Below are 19,659 nucleotides of genomic sequence, written 5' to 3' on the forward strand. Positions count from 1 at the left end.
TAATGACCAATATCATCCATACCACTTCTCCAAAATGTCAAAAAATGAGGCACCAAACGTAATGAATGTGGAAGTGAACATCATAACAGCACAGAATAATCTAAATTATGTCTTTAAAAATCTGTGTCTCTAATAATAGCCAGTGTTGAGGATGACATGAACATATAAAAAATGTAATAAAAATAAGAATGATTAAAAAAACAGTACTAATCAATTTTCAGTAATGTTTTACTCAGTACATGTTCAATAGCACTTTTTTCGCCCATAATTTAATTGTTCAAATGAAAAAAAAAATAAAAACAGCAAGACCGTGAGACCTTAAGGAAACAAAAATGCGTCTGTAAAGTTCTATTTCCTGTTGGTGTTCAGCCAGTGGGTGAAGACGGCAGGAGACAGTCCACTGTCCACATGGACGTATGCTCATTACTAACCCCAACACGGATTTACAGAAGCTAGATAGCATGATCCATGTGATCTGGAATGACAAGGTTAGCTAACGTTTCTATGACTAGTTAGAATTCTTTATCAATTGTGGATTTATGTACCGGCATCCTCAGGCGTCGCGCCCCCTGTTTGAACATGTAAAATGTTGAATAAAATGCAAGTGTTCCTGTTGGGATTCAAACATTCGATTCGTAGACTGTAGCGTTACTAAGGCTACATTCCGACTGTAGGTAAATGTGGCCCAAATCTGATTTTTTTTTGCCCATATGTGACCTGTATTTGATCTGTTAAAGACAGTTTGAACAGCACAAATCCGACCCAGGCCACTTTCATATGTGGTCCTAAATCCAGTACATATCTGATATTTTGCAATGCGACTTCAGTCTGAATGGCCAGGTTGCATTTATCTGACCTTTACATCACTGAAATGCGACAAACGTCACAATTCTGCATCCCAGGAGGAGGAGCGGCGGGAAAAACATTCTTACTTCTGTAAACACAGTGTGTGCCTGCGTGGTCACCTCTTTTGCACATGCAGGTCACTTCAGGGTCACATTCAGTTCATACTCAAAACTGATAGAAGTGGCATTTAATGTGTAATATGAACGAGCACACAAAAAAAATGGTGTAATGGCTAAATTACTTATATCCATATATATTCATGTATTTCATATATCACATAGGCTTCTAACCTAACCAGGCCAACACCTGAGTAGTATAGAGAAGATTTCTCACAGGGGTCTTATCTCTAAGTTCCTGACACTAACCAAAACACTTTCGACACATCATAATTTTCTCATGGGAGACAGAAGTCTACATTGTGATTTGTATTTTTGGGTTCAGACCGTCACAGTCTCCTGTCTGAGTGATATCTCTTTCTATGGAGCTCCAAATAAAGTGATTTCTTTGACACTGATCGCTTGAACTGAACCTTCTTTATTGAAGACGAATTAGTAGAGTATTATTTTTCCATAACAATGGGATTTCACCCAAAAAAAAATCAGAACTGTACATTGAGACCTCCTGTTTTAATGTAGCCTTACTGAGCAATCCGTCAACATGTACTTCGGGGCACAAATGTCTGCATCCCAATGCTCTCCTATTTCTTGTATTGTGGGGGGGGGGCACTACTGCTCATGCGGCATTTATGACGAGAGTCTCTATGTAACTCAAAAGTAATACAGGAGTCGTGTAATGCATTACAATTCTGAGAAAGTAATACTGCAAGGCAAGGAATTACTTTAAAAAAAAAAAAAAAAACTATATTTATGAAAGTTTTGTTTAATAGATACAAAAACAAAAAAAAACAGAACAGATTGTGAGGTCAAGGGGTTACAAAGATCGCATTGTTTGGAGCAACAACACAATTTTTACACTTAATGGTTTACCAATTTGTCTCACAGGTTATGTAAATGTTCCATTTTTCCCAAAGTTCTTCCCCAGTTCTTTCTGTCATGGTATTGTGCTGGTCATCTGTTCTAGTAAATGGAGATGTTTTACAGTATTGGTAAAGACAGTCATCAGTGGACATTCTCTCTTAACTCTTTCAATGCCATGGGCCGATTAAATCGGCTTTACGAATACAACCTTTAAAGTGCCACGGGCCGATCAGATCGGCTTTGGAGAACACGCCATATTTGTGTACAAACAAACCATCCACCCCCATTTCTTTCTCACATTTCGATGACGTTCTTTCAAATCTTCTTGCAAATTACGATCAATAATGAATCGGCTGCGTCCGGTGCGTTTTGACTCTAAGTAGCAATCGGTCGGATGTCACCGAGCGGTTTTTGACCAAGGAAGAGCTCGCGTTTCGTTTTCTGCTTGGGAAATTTTATGAATGAATTTATGAATGAAATCATATGCAAATTAGATGGCCATTTTGTAGTAATATCGTAAACACAGCGATCTGTCAAAACAGTCCCATCTGCTAGAAAATGAGTTCTGATGACGATTCAGACTTCGATTATAAAAACGACGCGAAATACTGAAAAACGGCCAAATTCTGTGGCACTTTTAAGGCTTATTAGCCCCTTAACTGTCTGGCACCGAAAGAGTTAAGCAAGTATTAGTAAGGAATTACTTTTAAACAACAGTAACACGTAATCTGTAATGGATTACAGTTTGGAAGTAACTTGCACAACACTGGTTTTGACCCAGTGCACATAGAAGTTGTGTCGTCTGTAGTCCACAGAGGGCAATCTGGCTTTTCTCAGACTTGCATAAAACCCACTTGAGTGCCTTAGACAAATAACATCTGCTCCAGATCTGAAGTCCTTGTCGGCAGTTGAATTTAAGAGACAGCACACAGCTCTCAGATGGAGAGTAGAGGAATGATTAATTCTGAGAGAATAGGTTAAACTGCGGCTGCGAAAGCCAAATGTAAAACACTTCCCATTAGCATTTGAATGTTTGTTTACAGTACATCTTCCCTGAAAAGAGCCTGTTTTGTTCATTTTTACCAAAGCCAACAAAGCCACTAAGCGGTCTTAAGTAGCTTGTTTGCTTCTCAATCGGAACGGCCATGACAGGAAAAACAATCCACTTGTATTCTAGTACTTCGTAGAATTTGTCCAATAAAGTTGCGCTCCTGATACAGTTGATATTCTGGAACTCTTCTTCCTGCGCAGTGTGAATGATTTTATCTGTAAAGGGTTTCTGCATTAACGTATATGACAAATTCATTTATGGCGATGCCTTTTGATACAATTAGATTTCACAGTTTAATAAAATACTTACGAAGAGCTGCACAAGATGGCGAATTATAGTGATTATTCATATATTCTTTTAAAACCAATCATTTTTTGAGACCTTTTGCTCAAGAAAAATGGCAAGTCTCAGAATCAAAGCCAACCTGCGAAATAGTACGGTGATATTTTCATAGGGGTGGGGCTTTGTTGGAGCATGGACGGGGAGTGTTCTTATTTGTATTGACTCATTTATGTCTGTAACATATTTAGCTAGTACATTTTCTGCGTATATGCCAATAAAGACTTTGAGCAAACAAAGAAAATTGGAAAGTCTAACCTGTTTGAACATTGGAACATATTTATTGTGAATATGTTTCTCCAGTGCTTCTTTATTTTATTTAAATAATGTTTAGTTTTTAATGAATAATAGACCTATTTACGTTCGCACTAAAAGATCATTATCCAATTTTTGAAATTACCAGATTCTTCAAGTGATTATAGAAACAGTATAATGTGATATGTTTTGTCAGATAGTGGTTATTTGATTATGAGAAATCAGATTAACGCACCTCCCCAATACTCCACGGTCTATCTGCATGTATACCCATTAATCTGATTTATTTAGTTTTTGTTACATCAGCACATATATCGTTAGCCTCGCAGCATAATTGCTAAAGTCATATTTTTTATGTCATAGCCAATGATGGAAAATTAATCAGTTTAAGTCACAATTTGGCCCAAAACAAAAATATTTGCCAAAAATATGAAATAGGCAATTATGCTATGAAGCTAACGATATTTGAAAAAAGAAAAACAAACATCTGATTACTCCCGGTTATTGGATTTTTGGCTCATTGATGCCTTTGCAAGCACTGCTTTTTCATTATTGTTGTTACTGCACATGTATGGTGTACAGTTTAAGTATCATATTTTGTCAAGTTCAATGATAAATTGTCCATCACACTGAAAAATGTAAATTAGAATTAACTTTTTTATTATTATTATTTTAACTTTCTATTTATTTATTTTTTTTTTTTTTTTCTGAGTACTATTTTAAAGTAAAACATTATCTGCTCTGTTGTCATTGAGTCTGTTTCCCCGATCAGCTTATCCATCCATCCATCCCTGCTCATTCTCTGTTTAGTCCAGCTCATTGAAAATACCCCGAGAGGAGCCAGAAGCCACTTCACACAGACTTTCAGCACTGGGAAATCCACTTGCATAAACTAAAAAACATGCTTCATCTCAGATTCAGGGGTCGGGGACACAGCGTCAAGTGTACGAAAGAAGCAATCTGTTGCATTTACTTTTATGAGAAATAATTCAAATAAGATGACTATGACTGAGGCTCATGACTTGTCTGTAACATATTCAGTGGTTTACTATTAATCAAATAATATTTATAGGATATATTATGTACTAAAGCAAAAATACCTTGCATTTTCTAAGATTCCAAGGTAAAGTGACACTTTAATTGACCAAAAACAGTCACCAAAGCTACAATACCCGTAGTATGTTTGCATGGACTAGAGCAGTTGGACTCATTAAAGGTAGGTGTCGCTTACATTTTAAGGAATGATTTACCAAACAATTTTTATGTCACTACTTATAAAATACAGATTCACATCTTTTTCAAAAGTCTGCTCTCCCCAGCATAAAAACTACCACATCTACAACCCGTGGTTCCCCACCGGTCACATACTAGTTTAATATAAGACTATTATACAGAGGTTTAAAGTTGTGTAAAGTATCTTTGTGAGATAAACAAAGATTTATGCAACTGTTAAACCACCTGTCCACAATTATCTAATATAAGAATATTATATCCTGTGTAGATCAGTGTTCTTATTTCATATATCGGCCAATATATTGGTTAGCGGCCAATATCGGATATCGGCCGATATATTGGATATTGGCTTTTTTAGCCCCCAATATCGGTATCGGCCCCAAAAATCCCATATCGGTCGGGCTCTTGCATGGACTATTCCACCAATAATAGTAATAATGATTGTGTAACTGGGATAAAAACACTTGTAAAATCATAATAATTTGTAAAATAAGCAAATATGAGTGTGTAGTAATCATGAGGGTAGTATTAGGTCATGTGACCGGGGTAGAAACATGGCTGTACCCTAAAAAATAGATAAAATAAAACAAAAAAAAAAAGAGTCTGTGGCTTATGTGGCTGATGATGACCATCTCTGAAGACTTTAGGATTGGTAAAACACCTCAGTGTCTGAATAATTCAACCACTGACCAAAGCAAAAAACGGGGGAACACTTCATACATGTAAAAAAAAAAAAAAAAAAAATTGTATTCTGATTAATTGTGCATTTTATCAGATCTATTATACCAGGGGTGTCAAACTCATTTTGGTTCAGGTGCCACATTTAGCCCAATTTGATCTCAAGCAGGCCAGACCAGTCAAATAATGACATAATAAGCTATAAATAATGACAACTCTAGTTTTTCCTGTTTGTTTTACTACAAAAACCCCCATTAAATTATGAAAGTATTTACATTTTACAAAAAAAGATGTGAATCACCTGAAAAAATGGCACGTCATTACAAAAATGCGTGCAATTTTAACACTATTTTGCCTTAGCTTTTTATTTATACATGTACATTACACACAATGTTACACAAACATGTGGAAACAGGCAGAATATTGTTAAAATGTTGGAGTTTGAAACTACAATAAGAACAGTTTCTATAATATTATGTCTTCGCTTATTATTAACACAACTTACAGATCACAGTGGATCTACAAACGCACAAAACATTTAGTAACAGGCAGAATATTGTTAAAATTGCACATTTCCCGTTGTTTTGTTTTTTTTTGTTTTTATTTATGTATTTTTTTGCATTTCATTGTGAAAGGATAGTTTGTAAATGTAAATATTTTCAGAGTGCAATGTTTTTCTTTTTTTTTCACTTAAATCACTTATCTTTTTTCCACATAATTTTTCACAAAAAAAAACTTGTAGTTGTCATTATTTATGGGTTATTATATTCAGGGTTACTACAAGTTTAACCCTAATACAATAAAGATGAACTAATTATCTTGACTCTTTATTGATCAAATGGCCAGTATATTAAAAGCCAAATCTTTGTAAAAGCCTTAAATAGGACAACATGAAGCACAGATGCGATGAGTGAGTGAACAGGTGAGTGTGAATGATTGACTGATGGAGAGGTTGGGAGTTTTACAGAGCTTCTGGGTTTTAATAAAAACAGGCCCGGCTCTTGCACAGTTGGAGATAGACTGGCTGTGCGTTGCTTTATTAAAAGAACTGGAACCTTTTCTCAGAGCTTTGGCGTGGGATGACATATCCCCGGGGACACACACATGTAGGCACACAAACCTTCCCTGTTTAATCGAAGTGCGTGTGCAGCGAGGAGGCAGCCCGATCCCAGAGCGCCAGTTGGTGCCTTGCAAATCACAACCACAAAAGAGCCAGGTAAATATCAACAGCAGAGCCACTCGTCGCCACTGAATCTTCACACCTCGGTTACATATGTTTGTCACAGAAAGGCACGAAAGGGTATAAATCCAAGTTAAGTGTGGAGACGGGGAAAAAAAGAGGATACTGCTGATTCATTCCTCTTGCAGTTTTATAGTATATCTGCCAAGCAATTCACACAATGATGGGAGTTTTTAGCATCGCTTCTGTTGGATATGATCGGTGTGGGTTGACTGGGCTCCGATGTTGACACCACCACCCACTGACAGGAGTGGGAGGGCACACATGACTGTACTTACACGACAACAAACACCACCGACTGAACTTAACAACTCTCAGAGGGGACGTGACTGGAACAACACGCATCGAACCTCTCAACTAGACAAAACACCAAGCGGCACGATAACAAAAACCTCCCGTCGGTCTGCTGTGACCTCATTACTAAGGTCTTATCGACATTTGTTGTTGGGTGTTACACAGGCCGGAAGGAGGAAAGCAACAACACAAACAAAAACACTTGGGTATGTACATCTTTTCAGTTGACAGGCAAGATTCTACTAGGGGTGGAGATCAGTAGACTATAGCGTTAGCCTCATAGCATAATAGCCTAAGTCATATTTTGGGCCAAATTGTGAAAAACACTACAAAAAAAAAAAGTTGAGGATATTTCTTCTTTTTTTGTCATTAGCTTACTGGCCGTAAGCTATTGTCGTCATGCGGTGTCCGTCATCGTCGTGGTCTGTTGTCTGTCATTGTCATCTGTCGTCCGTTACAAAAATCTCAATCGTCTTCTTCTCCAAAACTACAATTCCGATTGACTTCAAACTTGGTATACAGCTTCTTTATGATGATGTCAACAAAAGTTAGTGAAATTATTTGGATCCGGATCTGATTCTGGATTTGGTGCCACTTTGAAAAATTTCGTCATTATAAGAGATAGGAAGTGGATTAATGCAATAACTCAGTAAATATAAATGATATCCAGTGTAAATTCCTACAGTCCAGCCCTGATGGGGAGATGACCAAAACATAATGACCACATGTTGATCAGGATCTTCTTCTGGATCCGGGAACTTACGGAAAATTTAACATGGGCTCTTATGGGGAAAACATTTCAATCGTCTTTTTCTCCCAAACTCCAGTTCTGATTGACTTCAAACTTGGTATACAGCTTCTGTATGATGATGTCAACACAAGGTATTGAAATTATTTGGATCCAGATCTGATTCTGGATTTGGTGTGACTTTGAAAAATTTTCCCATATAAGAGATAGGAAGTGGATTGATTCAATAAATCAGTATCAATGATATCAAGTTGGAATTTGAATTTTTTATAGATCTGATTGGAATATGACCAAAACATGGGCTATTTCTGTAATAGAATAAATACACAGAACTGGGTGATAATAAATGGCATCTAGATACATTTCCTAAAGCTTTTCATTTGGCCGGTAAGCTACAGGGCCATTGGTCCTATTTTTTATTTATTTTTTTGTTATTTTTGTCATTTGTAAATAAACTGTCTGGTCATTAAAAAAATGTGCTTCAATTCAATTCACACACAAAAAAGTAAAAAGCGCTGTGCAAGAATTCCAACTGAAAAAAAAAGCCCAAAAATTAAAATTATCCTTAACTTTTTGTTTGTTGTGTATATTAGGAGGTCAACGGTACAGGTAGCCCACGGTTCGGGCCATACCTCGGTTTTGGGGCCACAGTTTCGGTACGTGTTTTGTGCGTAAAGGGAACTTTTCTCCCAAAATTATATTTTTATTTTGCATGTCAGCTAAAACTGAATTTTACAGTTGGAACAAATTATATCATAATATAACCCTTTCTTATTCCTTGACTACTTGTATACCGTCGTATAAAACAGACACATGCACACATAGGGTCCAAAGGGGGCTTCTTTTTTTTTTAAATAAATAAATTCCTGTTTTGCAAAGGGATGTAAAAGAAAACAGCAGTATAAAAACGCCACGGTAATCTACTGTACGCATTTCCTTGTAATAGCGTGTCACGGTATTGTTTGCGTGTCAGAGTCCTGCACCGGGTCAGTACTGTCTCGACAATGTGTTTAATTACGGGTCGGGTCGGGTTGCAGGTCTAATGTACGCAGGTACTGGCAGGCGCCGGTTTTGCAAAAGTGGTGGACCCATGCAGGACTCTGATGTGTGCTGAGTCTAAAGCCGCTTCTCTGTCTGCCGTCTCTCACAGAGGGGCGGGGCTTCTACGTACTGCATGCTCACATGCAAGTCGAGCGAGCAAGAGGGAGAGAGAGAGAAATCATTTACAAAACCGAAAACCCGCGGTTAATAAAGGCAGATTGCCCCAACAGTTTACCCAAGTACTGCTGCATCTCTAATATCTATGTAACTTTCACTCTTCTAACAGTACGGCTTCATTTTATTTCAAAATGGAAGCATTGTTGTTTTCTCCACTGGTTACAACTATGAATGAAATGGCAGCACAACTGAGTTTGATTCTGAGGCTTATGAAGGTATAGAGTTATTATGGGATGTTCTTATTTTTGCTAAGTTGCTGTTTGTTGATCCTGGGTTCAGACTAAACTGTGACAGTTCTGACCTTGTTTGTTTTATTCCAAACAGAGCTAAGCTAACAGAGCTATAATGTAAACTATCAGCTGATGTGAAGATTATAAGAGAGTGTTATTTTGAGCGACTGTCAAAATAAGCGTTTATGAGTTTTACTTTGAAGAAGAAAACTTGATAATACCATTGTGTAAACAATGAGTGTTATACTTTATTCAGTGACTGAAACAGTCTGTGGATACATAGTGGTATTTTGTTGGTGGTTTTGATTTAATAGCCCAATCCCAATTCACCCCTTGGCCCCTCCCCTCAATAAGTCGCAGGGGAAGAGCTAACTAAGGGGGAGGGCTATTCAGAGATTTTTCAGGACCACACTACAAATGGAGGGGTATTAGATATCTTCCATAATTCTGTTCAAAGCATCGGCAAGATGGAGGTAAACACAGCCGAAAGGTGCTGCAGTGTGATGAAAGAAACACACAAATGTAGGGCTGAACGATATGGAGAAAATTTCATATCTCGATATTCATGCCAGATATCTCGATATCAATACGATACGATATGACTACAGATTCGGTGAAAACCAAGCATTTGTCAGAAAAATACAAACATCATAATACAAAAGAATGTGGAAAGTGCAGTTTTATTTATAAGAACTCACTGCCAGTCATCAACATTAACATAAAGTACAAATAAATTAAATTTGTTGTGACTTCCAGAGCTGTACATGCAGGGCGAGCACGGGGGAAATCTGTATCGTTTATGTCGTTGTTTTTTCAATATTAATATCGTGAATGTTCACATCTCGATATCGATACGATAACGATATATCTTTCAGCCCTACACAAATGTATGGATTTTCTTCATAAACAGCTTAATCATTTGATTGTCCATTTAATGCCGTTTTAATGTATTACAGATTGCATTTCTGCAGTTTGCGGTTGATAGCCGCAAAAAGACGCCCAAAGCCCATGAAACAGAGACAGTTACAGCTGCTGACGGCATGGTGGATTATTTCGGAAACAAAGTTGTCGCATCTGTTTATAGCGGCATCGATGACTGCTGATGACGTAACAGGTCTGGAAGGGTTGTTTCATTTCATAGGGGTATGTTTCAACCCCTACCCCAAGTGGAAGGGCCAAGGGGGAGGTCTAAAGGGTGAATTGGGATTGGGCCTAAGTGTGTTCAGGTACCAGACTGCCCCGTTGGTGAAAGTTTGGATCGTCAATATGACATAAAACCACTTTAACTGCGCACTTAACCTGTATTTTTCCGCTGCAATAGAACTGTCTTGGTTTTGTGTTTAAGTCCATGTTGTAATACTTCACCGACTTAACATAAGCACATATTTGAAGTAGCTAATCCTCAATAACAGCGCTGCATTCTTCCAGCTTCAGCATAAATATTTAATCCATACAGTGGCTGAAGATTTTGATCTCGACGTTCCTAAAATCTAAAAGGCTTGTTCGGTTTAAAGATTTAAGTGGATTGTTATGTTCATCACCTAAAGGTTGAAAATCAGGGTCACTTTACATCCTTTCATGGAGTCTTAGAGAGTCCTCTGATACTACAAACAGACTCCAAAGCACTGAAACAAACGATATTAATTTTCTTCAGCAGTTCAGGTATCAGCATTCCCTTTAACTCTGCCCCTCGCCTGACTGTTTAAAATGATCTTTGTGTTACTATGAATAAAAACATTAGAGCATGATGCACTCCTTATTCAAATGGGGTTGTTGCTTTAGGCAAGTAAAACAATTAATTTCAATTCCAGTCAACGTTAGCCTGCGGTAAAACAGTCCCTTCTCCGTTCTCGCTCTCCAACCGACTGTGGCCGAAAAAGAACTAAACTAAGAAATGAGGTAGGCTTCATTCTGGCTCTAATTAAAATGGTGGCTCTGTCCTGCATACCAAAATAAATGGGAATAAAACACATCGAGTGAACATTAAAGCTGCAGCGGGTAGCCTCTACAACCAACACACAGTTTCTTAAACCATCCCCACGGAGACAGCAATGATTTAATGTTCCACATCTGGAATTAAAGACCCATATAAGAGGGTTTAGAGTCATGTTTTGGGATTTATGAACATGTATAAGTGTCAGGGGAACACAAGAGACTAACATACTTAATTCATGAGCCAGAAGGCATGGACGAGACCCAGTGCAGTTTAACCTTTCTTAAGTGATTTATCACCATTTATTATAATATTATCCTCTGTATTTGAAATTATTTCTGTGAAAATCCGGTATTTTCCTGTGTTTAATTTACTGATCATGTAAACTTTAATAAAAGCTCAAATTAAAGTTATATCGGAAAAAGAGAAAACTAAAGAAAAAGTGACTTTTTCAGTAAAATATATCAGCAAATGAACATAAAAACAAGTGTCTCCATCCAACTCCATAGGTTTTACTGGTGAATCAATGTTGTAGATGATGATGGCGTTTCCATGGTAACTACGGAGCCTCTGAACATCCATATGGGTCATATCTGATGGCCATGAAAAGATGGCAAAGTGTATTTTACACCAATTATTTACATATATTGACAGAATTAGTGGATCAACAGGTATTAAATAGCTTACATTAGTAGATCAGTGTAGGGAAAATTATCTCAAATCAAGATTATAAATGAAACTTTCATTACCACCTTTTTTATTTTAACTGAGGCATTACAAAAATCAGTTATGCGTATGTAAATCTGACTAAAATGAACTAAAATGACCAAGAAGAACAATAATCTGGGCAAATGAGAACCTAGAGATAAAATGACTTGTTTTCACACCGACTGGTTTCTACACAGTTGTTCTCTTCTCTGTACTACAAAAAAAAAACACTTATACTAATAAACAATTAAAACTACATTAAACTAGCACAGCAGATTTAAAAATCAAAAATTTACATGTATTGATAGGATTAGTGGATCAACATGTATTAAACAGTTTAGATCAGTAGATGCTTTTAGTCACTGGAGGTTGTTTGGGTCTTTATGGGTTAATAAATATTGGTTGAAAAAAAAAAACATGTACCAGACTGACAGCGGTAAACAGAGCAGAGATGTCGTCCACTCAGAGATGAAGTGAAATCCACTGACAGAGGCTGAAAGTAGGTTAGATGCAGAGGTGGATGATGGGAAAACCCTTGAGCGAGGACTCGTAGTCAACATTTAGAAAGCTGTAAAGGCCAGGTAAAAGGAAAGGAGGACTGTAAAGGTCCTCCAGTCCCACTTTTGGTGATAAATTGTTACTCTGCCTGGATAATCGGCCTTTCAGACTCAGAGAGTGCTGCACAAGTCCACCAGTCACCTGAAGCTGACTGACAAACACACTTCTTTTAAACCTAATTGTGGATATGACTACCTTATGGCAATGGACAGGGTAAAGAAGGAAAACAAGAACACACTCTGGTGTCATTAAGACTAATGTGATCTACGGATCTGCTGGGACTGAACCCTGGAGAAGTGGCAGAAAGTGGATGAACCCATAAAAACCCAAAGATTCACTGGTGACCAAAACCACCTACTGATCTAAACTGTTCAATACCTGTTGATCCACTTATTCTATCAATACATGTAAATAACTGGTGTAAAATACAGTTTGTCATCTTTTCATGGTCATCAGATATGACCCATTTGGATGTTCAGAGGTTCCGTGGTTACCGTGGAAATACCGTCATCTTCTACAGCATTGATTCACCAGTAAAACCCATGGAGTTGGATCAATGACAGTGGATGGACACACTGGGTTTTAGTTCAATTACTGCTATATTTGCTGAAAATGTGACTTTTTCTTCAGTTTTCTCTGTGTTGAATTTACTCTGAGTTTTAACGAACATCTACATTAAATGTTCGAAATTAAATATAAGAAAATACATGATTTACAGTTTAAAAAAAAAAAAAAAAGCAAAATTCAGTGGACAATATTATAATAAATGGTGGTAAATCACCTCAGAGAGGTTAAATAGAGAGAAAATTTAATTTGAGAACTGCCACAAAAGAAGCACTGGGGTCAAATACATATCTACAAGAATACATATACTTTTTTATCACAGTGATGTACATTGTATTATGTTTTAAACATCTAAAATTATGTTTCATAATAGCAAAAATATTCAGAAATTAAAGGAGAACACGTTTTATCCAAAAAACGGAAGCCACTTGGCGTTCTTCAGACACAATCGCACCGAGACAAAGACTAAGATAAAAATGTACCTGGAGTCAACCTGAGAACACCCACTAATTGTCATTTCTGTCAGGAAGTTTTATAGTTTTATTTTTCCAAATGTATCACCTTTCTGTAAGTAGCTTTGGCTTGCCATCTAACCTGGCAGAGTTAATATTAAAAATAAATAAATAAAATCACATCACAGAGTTAGAATTGCAAGCACTTTCAAGCACTTAAACTAAAATTCAAGCATTTTCAAGGATTTCAAGCACCCATGTGACCCCTGAGTATAGAGTGTGGTTACCATTTTGGGTGAGCTTGGTGGAGCAGACCAGGGTGGAGATCTGGAAGGAGTCCTTGCTGATGGTGCAGTTGCCCAGGCTCTGGGTGCTCTTCCCGGTGGTGGCGTAACCCTTCTCCTCCAACTCCAACTTGGTGGCAGGAAGGTTCAAGGACAGCGACGAGTCCTCCAGCTTCTTCGCTTCTGCCTGATTTTCATGGATTCACAAAGACAATGAATTAAAACTAAAGCATATATTCACGGTTTATTTACTGAATTATGGCAAAAGCAATAACTGCACTGAATGGGGAGGTCATACTGTAGGTCAAGGATGAACCTACTCAAGCTTGGAGCTGATCCAATCCGGCTGTTAAGTCTGACCCCATATAAATAACATAGCAAAAGCAACAAAGCATCTTTCCATATGCTAACAGTCATCCAGAGTGGTAGATGCATGCCTATTCACTCTTTCTTTCTTTAATGAGACCAGTTAGGGTTCAGAAAGGGTTAAACTCACTTATGTAACTCCAATACAATGATTAGATTCCATACTTCAATGTTTCACCTGTGGTAAATCACAACTTTAGTGTCTTAACTACTGTTCAATCCCCTGGTTTGTTTATAGTTTCACTTTATGCCATATGTGTTGTTATAAATCATCACTTTATTTACTTTCCCACTGATCTGGACAGCAAAGATAGTGGGAAAAATAGAAACAGGAAGTGTGAAGATGCGAAACGCCTCATAAAAGCTGTATTCTACAGGGTGTCCCATAAGTCTCCATACATAGGAGACATAATACATTCCATACATATATGGTTCTAACATGTATCTTTTTACATTTCAGATAACCCAAAGAATGCATCTGAATAAAGAGCAACGAATTGAAATCATCCTGATGGCTGATTCAGCAAGCAGTCGTATGGTTGCAAGCGCATTTAACAGAAAACATGGGACGAGTATCACACACGACACTGTGGCAAAACTTATTAAGTTAAAAAAAACAGGAAGTGTTTTGGATCAAGTTGTTCCCGACAAAATGGCAGTCATATAGAGCATATTATATAAATAAAAATGGTTTATGTCAAGAAACATTTATTTTTCCTATGTATGGAGACTTATGGGACACCCTGTATTTCAGATGAATCCATAAATGTTTGGCCAATGCAGTTAGAGAACATGCAGATATTAGCTATCTTCAGTATTTGGTCTTTTCTCATTAACCCATAAACATCCAAACAGCCACAGACCACCATAACCATCTACTGATCCATTAATGCTATCAATACACGCACTGTTAGAAGGATTAATCTTTGGAATGGCCCGTAAGATCGATTAAAACAGTCTAACACAAGTAAAACTTTTAAAAAGATACACAAATTAACTATTATTCAAAAATATAGAGTTCAGGATTGACCATATAAAACACTTGTTTAAAAGACTAGGATCAGTATTGGTAGTAGAGATAAGGACACGATTTACCTGAATTAAAGTTAAATATGTATTCTCCACTGTTGTATATTTAGCATTGATTTTTATTTTTTTTTATGTTTATTTGTTTTCTTGTGGAAACATTGTGTTAATTGTAAATAGGGTTAGGCAAAATAAGTGTTTACTTCAGCCTAAACCCTTTCAGTCGCACTGTATAACAAAGGATATGTTGTTTTTTTTTGTTGTTTAAAGTAATTAACAACCAAATAAACTACTACTACTAAAAAAAAAAGTAGTAATTGGTGTAAAATGTAGTTTGTCATCATTTCATGGTCACCAGACATGACCCATTTGGACGTTCAGAGGCTTGTAGTTACCATGGAAACACCGTCATCTTCTACAACACTGATTCCCCAGTAAAACTCATGGGGTTTGATCAACGACCGTGGATGAACACACTGGGTTTATGTTCAGTTAATGATAGATTTTGCTGAAAGAGCCACTTTTTCTGTTGTTTTCTCTGTTTTCGATAGAATAACCCTCAACTTTAGTCTGAGCTTTTATCAACATCTTCATGATTAGAAAAGTAAATAGAGGAAGATAACTGATTTTCCACTTCAAACTGCAAAATACAGAGGATTATATCATAATAAATGGTGATAAATCTCTTAAGAAAGGTTAAAAATATAGAGAAAAATTCATTTGTGATCTGACACAAAAGTATCACTGGGTCTTTATGGGTTTGTGCATTTATTTTATTCTACCAGTTTATTTGACAGGGACTTTGCACATTAATTAACACTGCTGTAAATGTGCCATGTGAGTTCACCAAAAGGCTACTTTTCATTTGCTATCCCTGGATGGATTTTACAGTGTCATGAGATATAAGATTAAAGTTACAATTATTTAAGAAGAGTAACTTTACCTATCAACCTAATCTCCTTCCTGTGCTCTTTATTATCACATGTAAAGTGGCAGAATGACAAATGGATGTGTTTTATGGACTCAAGGACACAGGACTGAAGCAGACTGAATACAGACAAATGAACAGATGTGGGTCTGGAAACAGGTGGAAACAAATGACATGACAGCTCAACAACTGGATAAAAAAAAAAAAACATCAAAAAAAAAAAAAAAAAAAGATTTTTTTCCCCCTTTTTCCTAACTTTCTAAGACATGGATGAGGGTTATCTGCACTTTTTCTGCAGCTTTATATAATGATATGCAGTTTAATTTTTTCAATTCTGTTATAATTTGTTAGTTTTTCTTATGGACTATGGTTCTAAAAAGCAAATTTGTGTATGCACAGCATGGAACATTTTCCTTTAAAAGAAAAAACACTACAGATGTTGAAAACATACTAATATTCCTCAATCATCACCTCTGACTTCCTTCAGTGTGCGCTGGTGTTTTTACTACCATATACCCTACCTTCTGCCTGGATTTTCAATTTTCTTCATTTCATTGTGTTCGGGACATTTCAGGAAATGAGTTTGTACCTCCAGCCAGTTAACAATAGCATCAAAAACAGGCACATATAACGGTTTGAAGAAAAATGGGGAAAATGGACTTTATACAGAACCCGAAACAGCGAGAAAAACAAAGCAAAAAAAGGAATAACAGAAAAAGCAAAGAATGGACAGACTTTTAATGATGTGACTCCCAAGCAGTGTTGTTGTTATTGTTGTGTATAAATGTTGAAAATATCAATAAAGATTAAAATAATTTAAAAAATAAAAATAAAAATAAAAAAACCAGACACTTATAGGTTAACCCTAATGCAGGAATAATAAAGCCGTCTAACCTTTAATAACTTCACACAGTGAGGAGGGGGAACAGTATAAAAATGATTAAGAGTGTAGTTACATGGCTCTCTCCTCTTTCTGCATGTCTCAGTGTGAAGTTCTGTCTGAGAGGCAAACGTTATATGTGTTCTTAGAATATAAACACTACGACAGAATCAAGAGGTAAGCTTTTACTTTTTGTATTTATGGCTTTTTTTTTTGTTTGTAGAGTGGAGGCCGAGCTCTGTTCTAACACAAACCACAAGTTTCACATGCTATACCTTTAACCCTTTCATGCATGAATTGTGAAAACCTGAGTCAAGATTTATTTTTTGAGTGTTTTTATTCCTCCTTAGCCATGAAAAAAACCAATGTGATCGAGTTTTTATGGCGTTACAAAAATATCCATGCATTTAATTTTTGAAGTAAAGAAACGTGTTTAAAACCTAATATCAGAAAGTAATATGAAAACAATGCAATAAAAACATTTTCAATGTTGCTAATCTGATGTCTTCCCACATTTTAACATATTCTAATGCTAGTAATTACTCACTTCATGGAGATAATATGCAAAAAAAAAAAAAAAAACCTTTTTGTCTAACAAATAACAATTGATTTACATTCAAACATGTCACTGCAGATCAGGTTTATCAAGAACAGCACAGTTACAGTAATAGTATGAATGTCAGTGTATGGGATGATGCATAAGGGTCCACTGTGTTGGCTGATATGGAACTAAAACAACAAAACCCATGAATATACAAGAGAACAGCTGTAGAATAACTGTCCACTGTAGTGACCTATGCATGAAAGGGTTAAAATCCATAAAATGTTTGATCTTCCTTTTCTACTGATTTACATCATCAAAGCTAGAACTGAAACCCAACATCAGTTAGCATTAGCATATTTCCCAAACATGAAGGACACCTACAGTGCAACAAAACAATTATTCTAAGGAAAACATGAGTAAATTTCCCATAATAACTTTTTAATTAGCATAAATGTGCACCTCAACACAAAGCTATAATGATACACTGGGTTTTAATTGGAAACTAATGATACTTCACTGTGGGTGGTCCATGTGCACTAAATACACAATTCACCAAAGACGCTGTTATTATGACAACAGTCCAATTCTTCACCTAGGACTCGTCTCTCTTGTCGTCATGTGTTACGGGCAGCGTGGGTCGAAGCCACAGACCAAATGTATTATGGGATATTTCAGTTACCTTGTATACAATCAGATCGTGTTCGCCGTCCCTCAGAGTTGTGCCGTCGTATCTCATCAGCTTCACAAAAGACAAGGCAAATATCTTCTCTGATTTGTCTTTGGCTGTGGGAGGGAAAGAAGAGGAGACGATGTTAATCAGCTGTTGTTTACATCTTAGAATGACTCTTTGTTCGTTTATACACCATAAGCACAAATATTACTAGTTGTGTGTACCATCAAATGTGTAGACCGAGCTAGTTTTCAGCTTTGGTAAATGTGTTTACATAAAAAGTGAACGTTGTTAGGATATTTAAACCAGCGTGAGAGCTTACAGAGAGGTGACCTGTTAATGTAAACCAGCATGGTGGCGTAAACAGCAGGGGATTATGGGGGATTTCACCTATTTTACAGTCAATTAGCTGGCGACTGAAAGTACGACACAACCTGTAAAAACAATGGGTTGTTTTTTTGTGGCTAATGAAGACATTGTTCAATAGAAAGTTTGCATAAAATGAGGAAGTGATACTAAGAGAGTCAATACGTTTAAGAGATACTGAATATGGGAAAAGATGCAACCAGGGCTGTCCGAAATGTGTTCATCTATAGCTTACATATTTAACAACAGCAGCTTATACTCAGGAACGAGGAAAGCGTAGTAGAACTTTAGATGTTTAGATGTTTCCACCAACAGTACCAGGGTCTACAATGAACTTCTTTGTGTAAAATAAACTCTTTAGAGCCCAAGAGGAAGACTTGATAGTCATAGTTTGGGAGAAGAAATGAACATTTCAGATTTGTCAGCCATGATTTTACAAAAGGTTCTGCCTGAAAAAGTGAAAACAAACAAAACAACATTTGGAAATTCACCACCATGACCACCATCATTATAAATAACACTGGGGAACAATTTGAAAAAAAAATTCTGTTGAGTTAGATTTTTATGCTGATTTAAACTAAAATTGGCATGCTGATTCCAAAATTGCAGTCAGTTTTTTACTAGCACGTCAAGTTTTTCCTCCACAGCTTACCCTCCAGATAAGCAAAATTCCACTAATTAGCTGTAGTAAGACTTGCCAGCTGATTACAATTAGACTCATCTACAGCTACGTGACAACTTGTTTGTGCAGTCACAATTGAGACAGTGTGGTGAGAGGTGTGTGCAGCTCCCAATAGGTCAATACTATCAATATCTGCAAACAGAAAGCTAGCATAGTAGGAATTAAGAGGATTTGTGCTGGCTTTTCTCTTAACCTTGTAACCATGGGCATACCGTTGTAAGTTCTATTTCGTTTTATGCTGTTTTTTTAGGTTTCAAAGCTTGCAACTATTCCATCTTAGTGTTTTATTTACATAGGTATATATTTCCTTTGTTCCAGATCATGTCTGCTCCTGCTACTTCTCGTCGTAAATGCCTAAACAACCCTGACTCCTTTTGCTATATTTGTGATAGTTTCACCATTCCAAGTCAGAGGGCAAACATCAGCGCCTTTGTCAAACAAGCATATTTTGCATATTTTAAAGTAAAACTCGCTGATCAAGACAAGCCATGGGCCCCTCACAAAGTGTACATGCAGTTGGCATTTGGTATCCCCATGGTTTGGCGAGAGCAAAAAGATTGCACAGACTGTTACTTTTGTTTAGTGAAAA

The 19,659-nt window shown here is 36.7% G+C and overlaps 1 protein-coding gene across 3 annotated transcripts in view; it reads right to left on the bottom strand.

Annotated features, from left to right (window-relative positions):
• dock1 (dedicator of cytokinesis 1) overlaps window positions 1-19,659 on the bottom strand; it is a 506,089-nt gene that overhangs the window by 325,557 nt on the left and 160,873 nt on the right. For all 3 annotated transcript variants that reach the window (XM_030163232.1, XM_030163231.1, XM_030163230.1), the window contains exons 17-18: window positions 18,032-18,135; window positions 13,612-13,795 (exon numbers count right to left, since the gene is read on the bottom strand). In XM_030163232.1, coding sequence (XP_030019092.1) covers window positions 13,612-13,795; window positions 18,032-18,135 — 288 coding nt within the window. The remainder of the gene's footprint in view (window positions 1-13,611; window positions 13,796-18,031; window positions 18,136-19,659) is intronic.

This window comes from Sphaeramia orbicularis, chromosome 19 (genome assembly GCF_902148855.1).
Source record: "Sphaeramia orbicularis chromosome 19, fSphaOr1.1, whole genome shotgun sequence".
NCBI lineage: Eukaryota > Metazoa > Chordata > Actinopteri > Kurtiformes > Apogonidae > Sphaeramia > Sphaeramia orbicularis.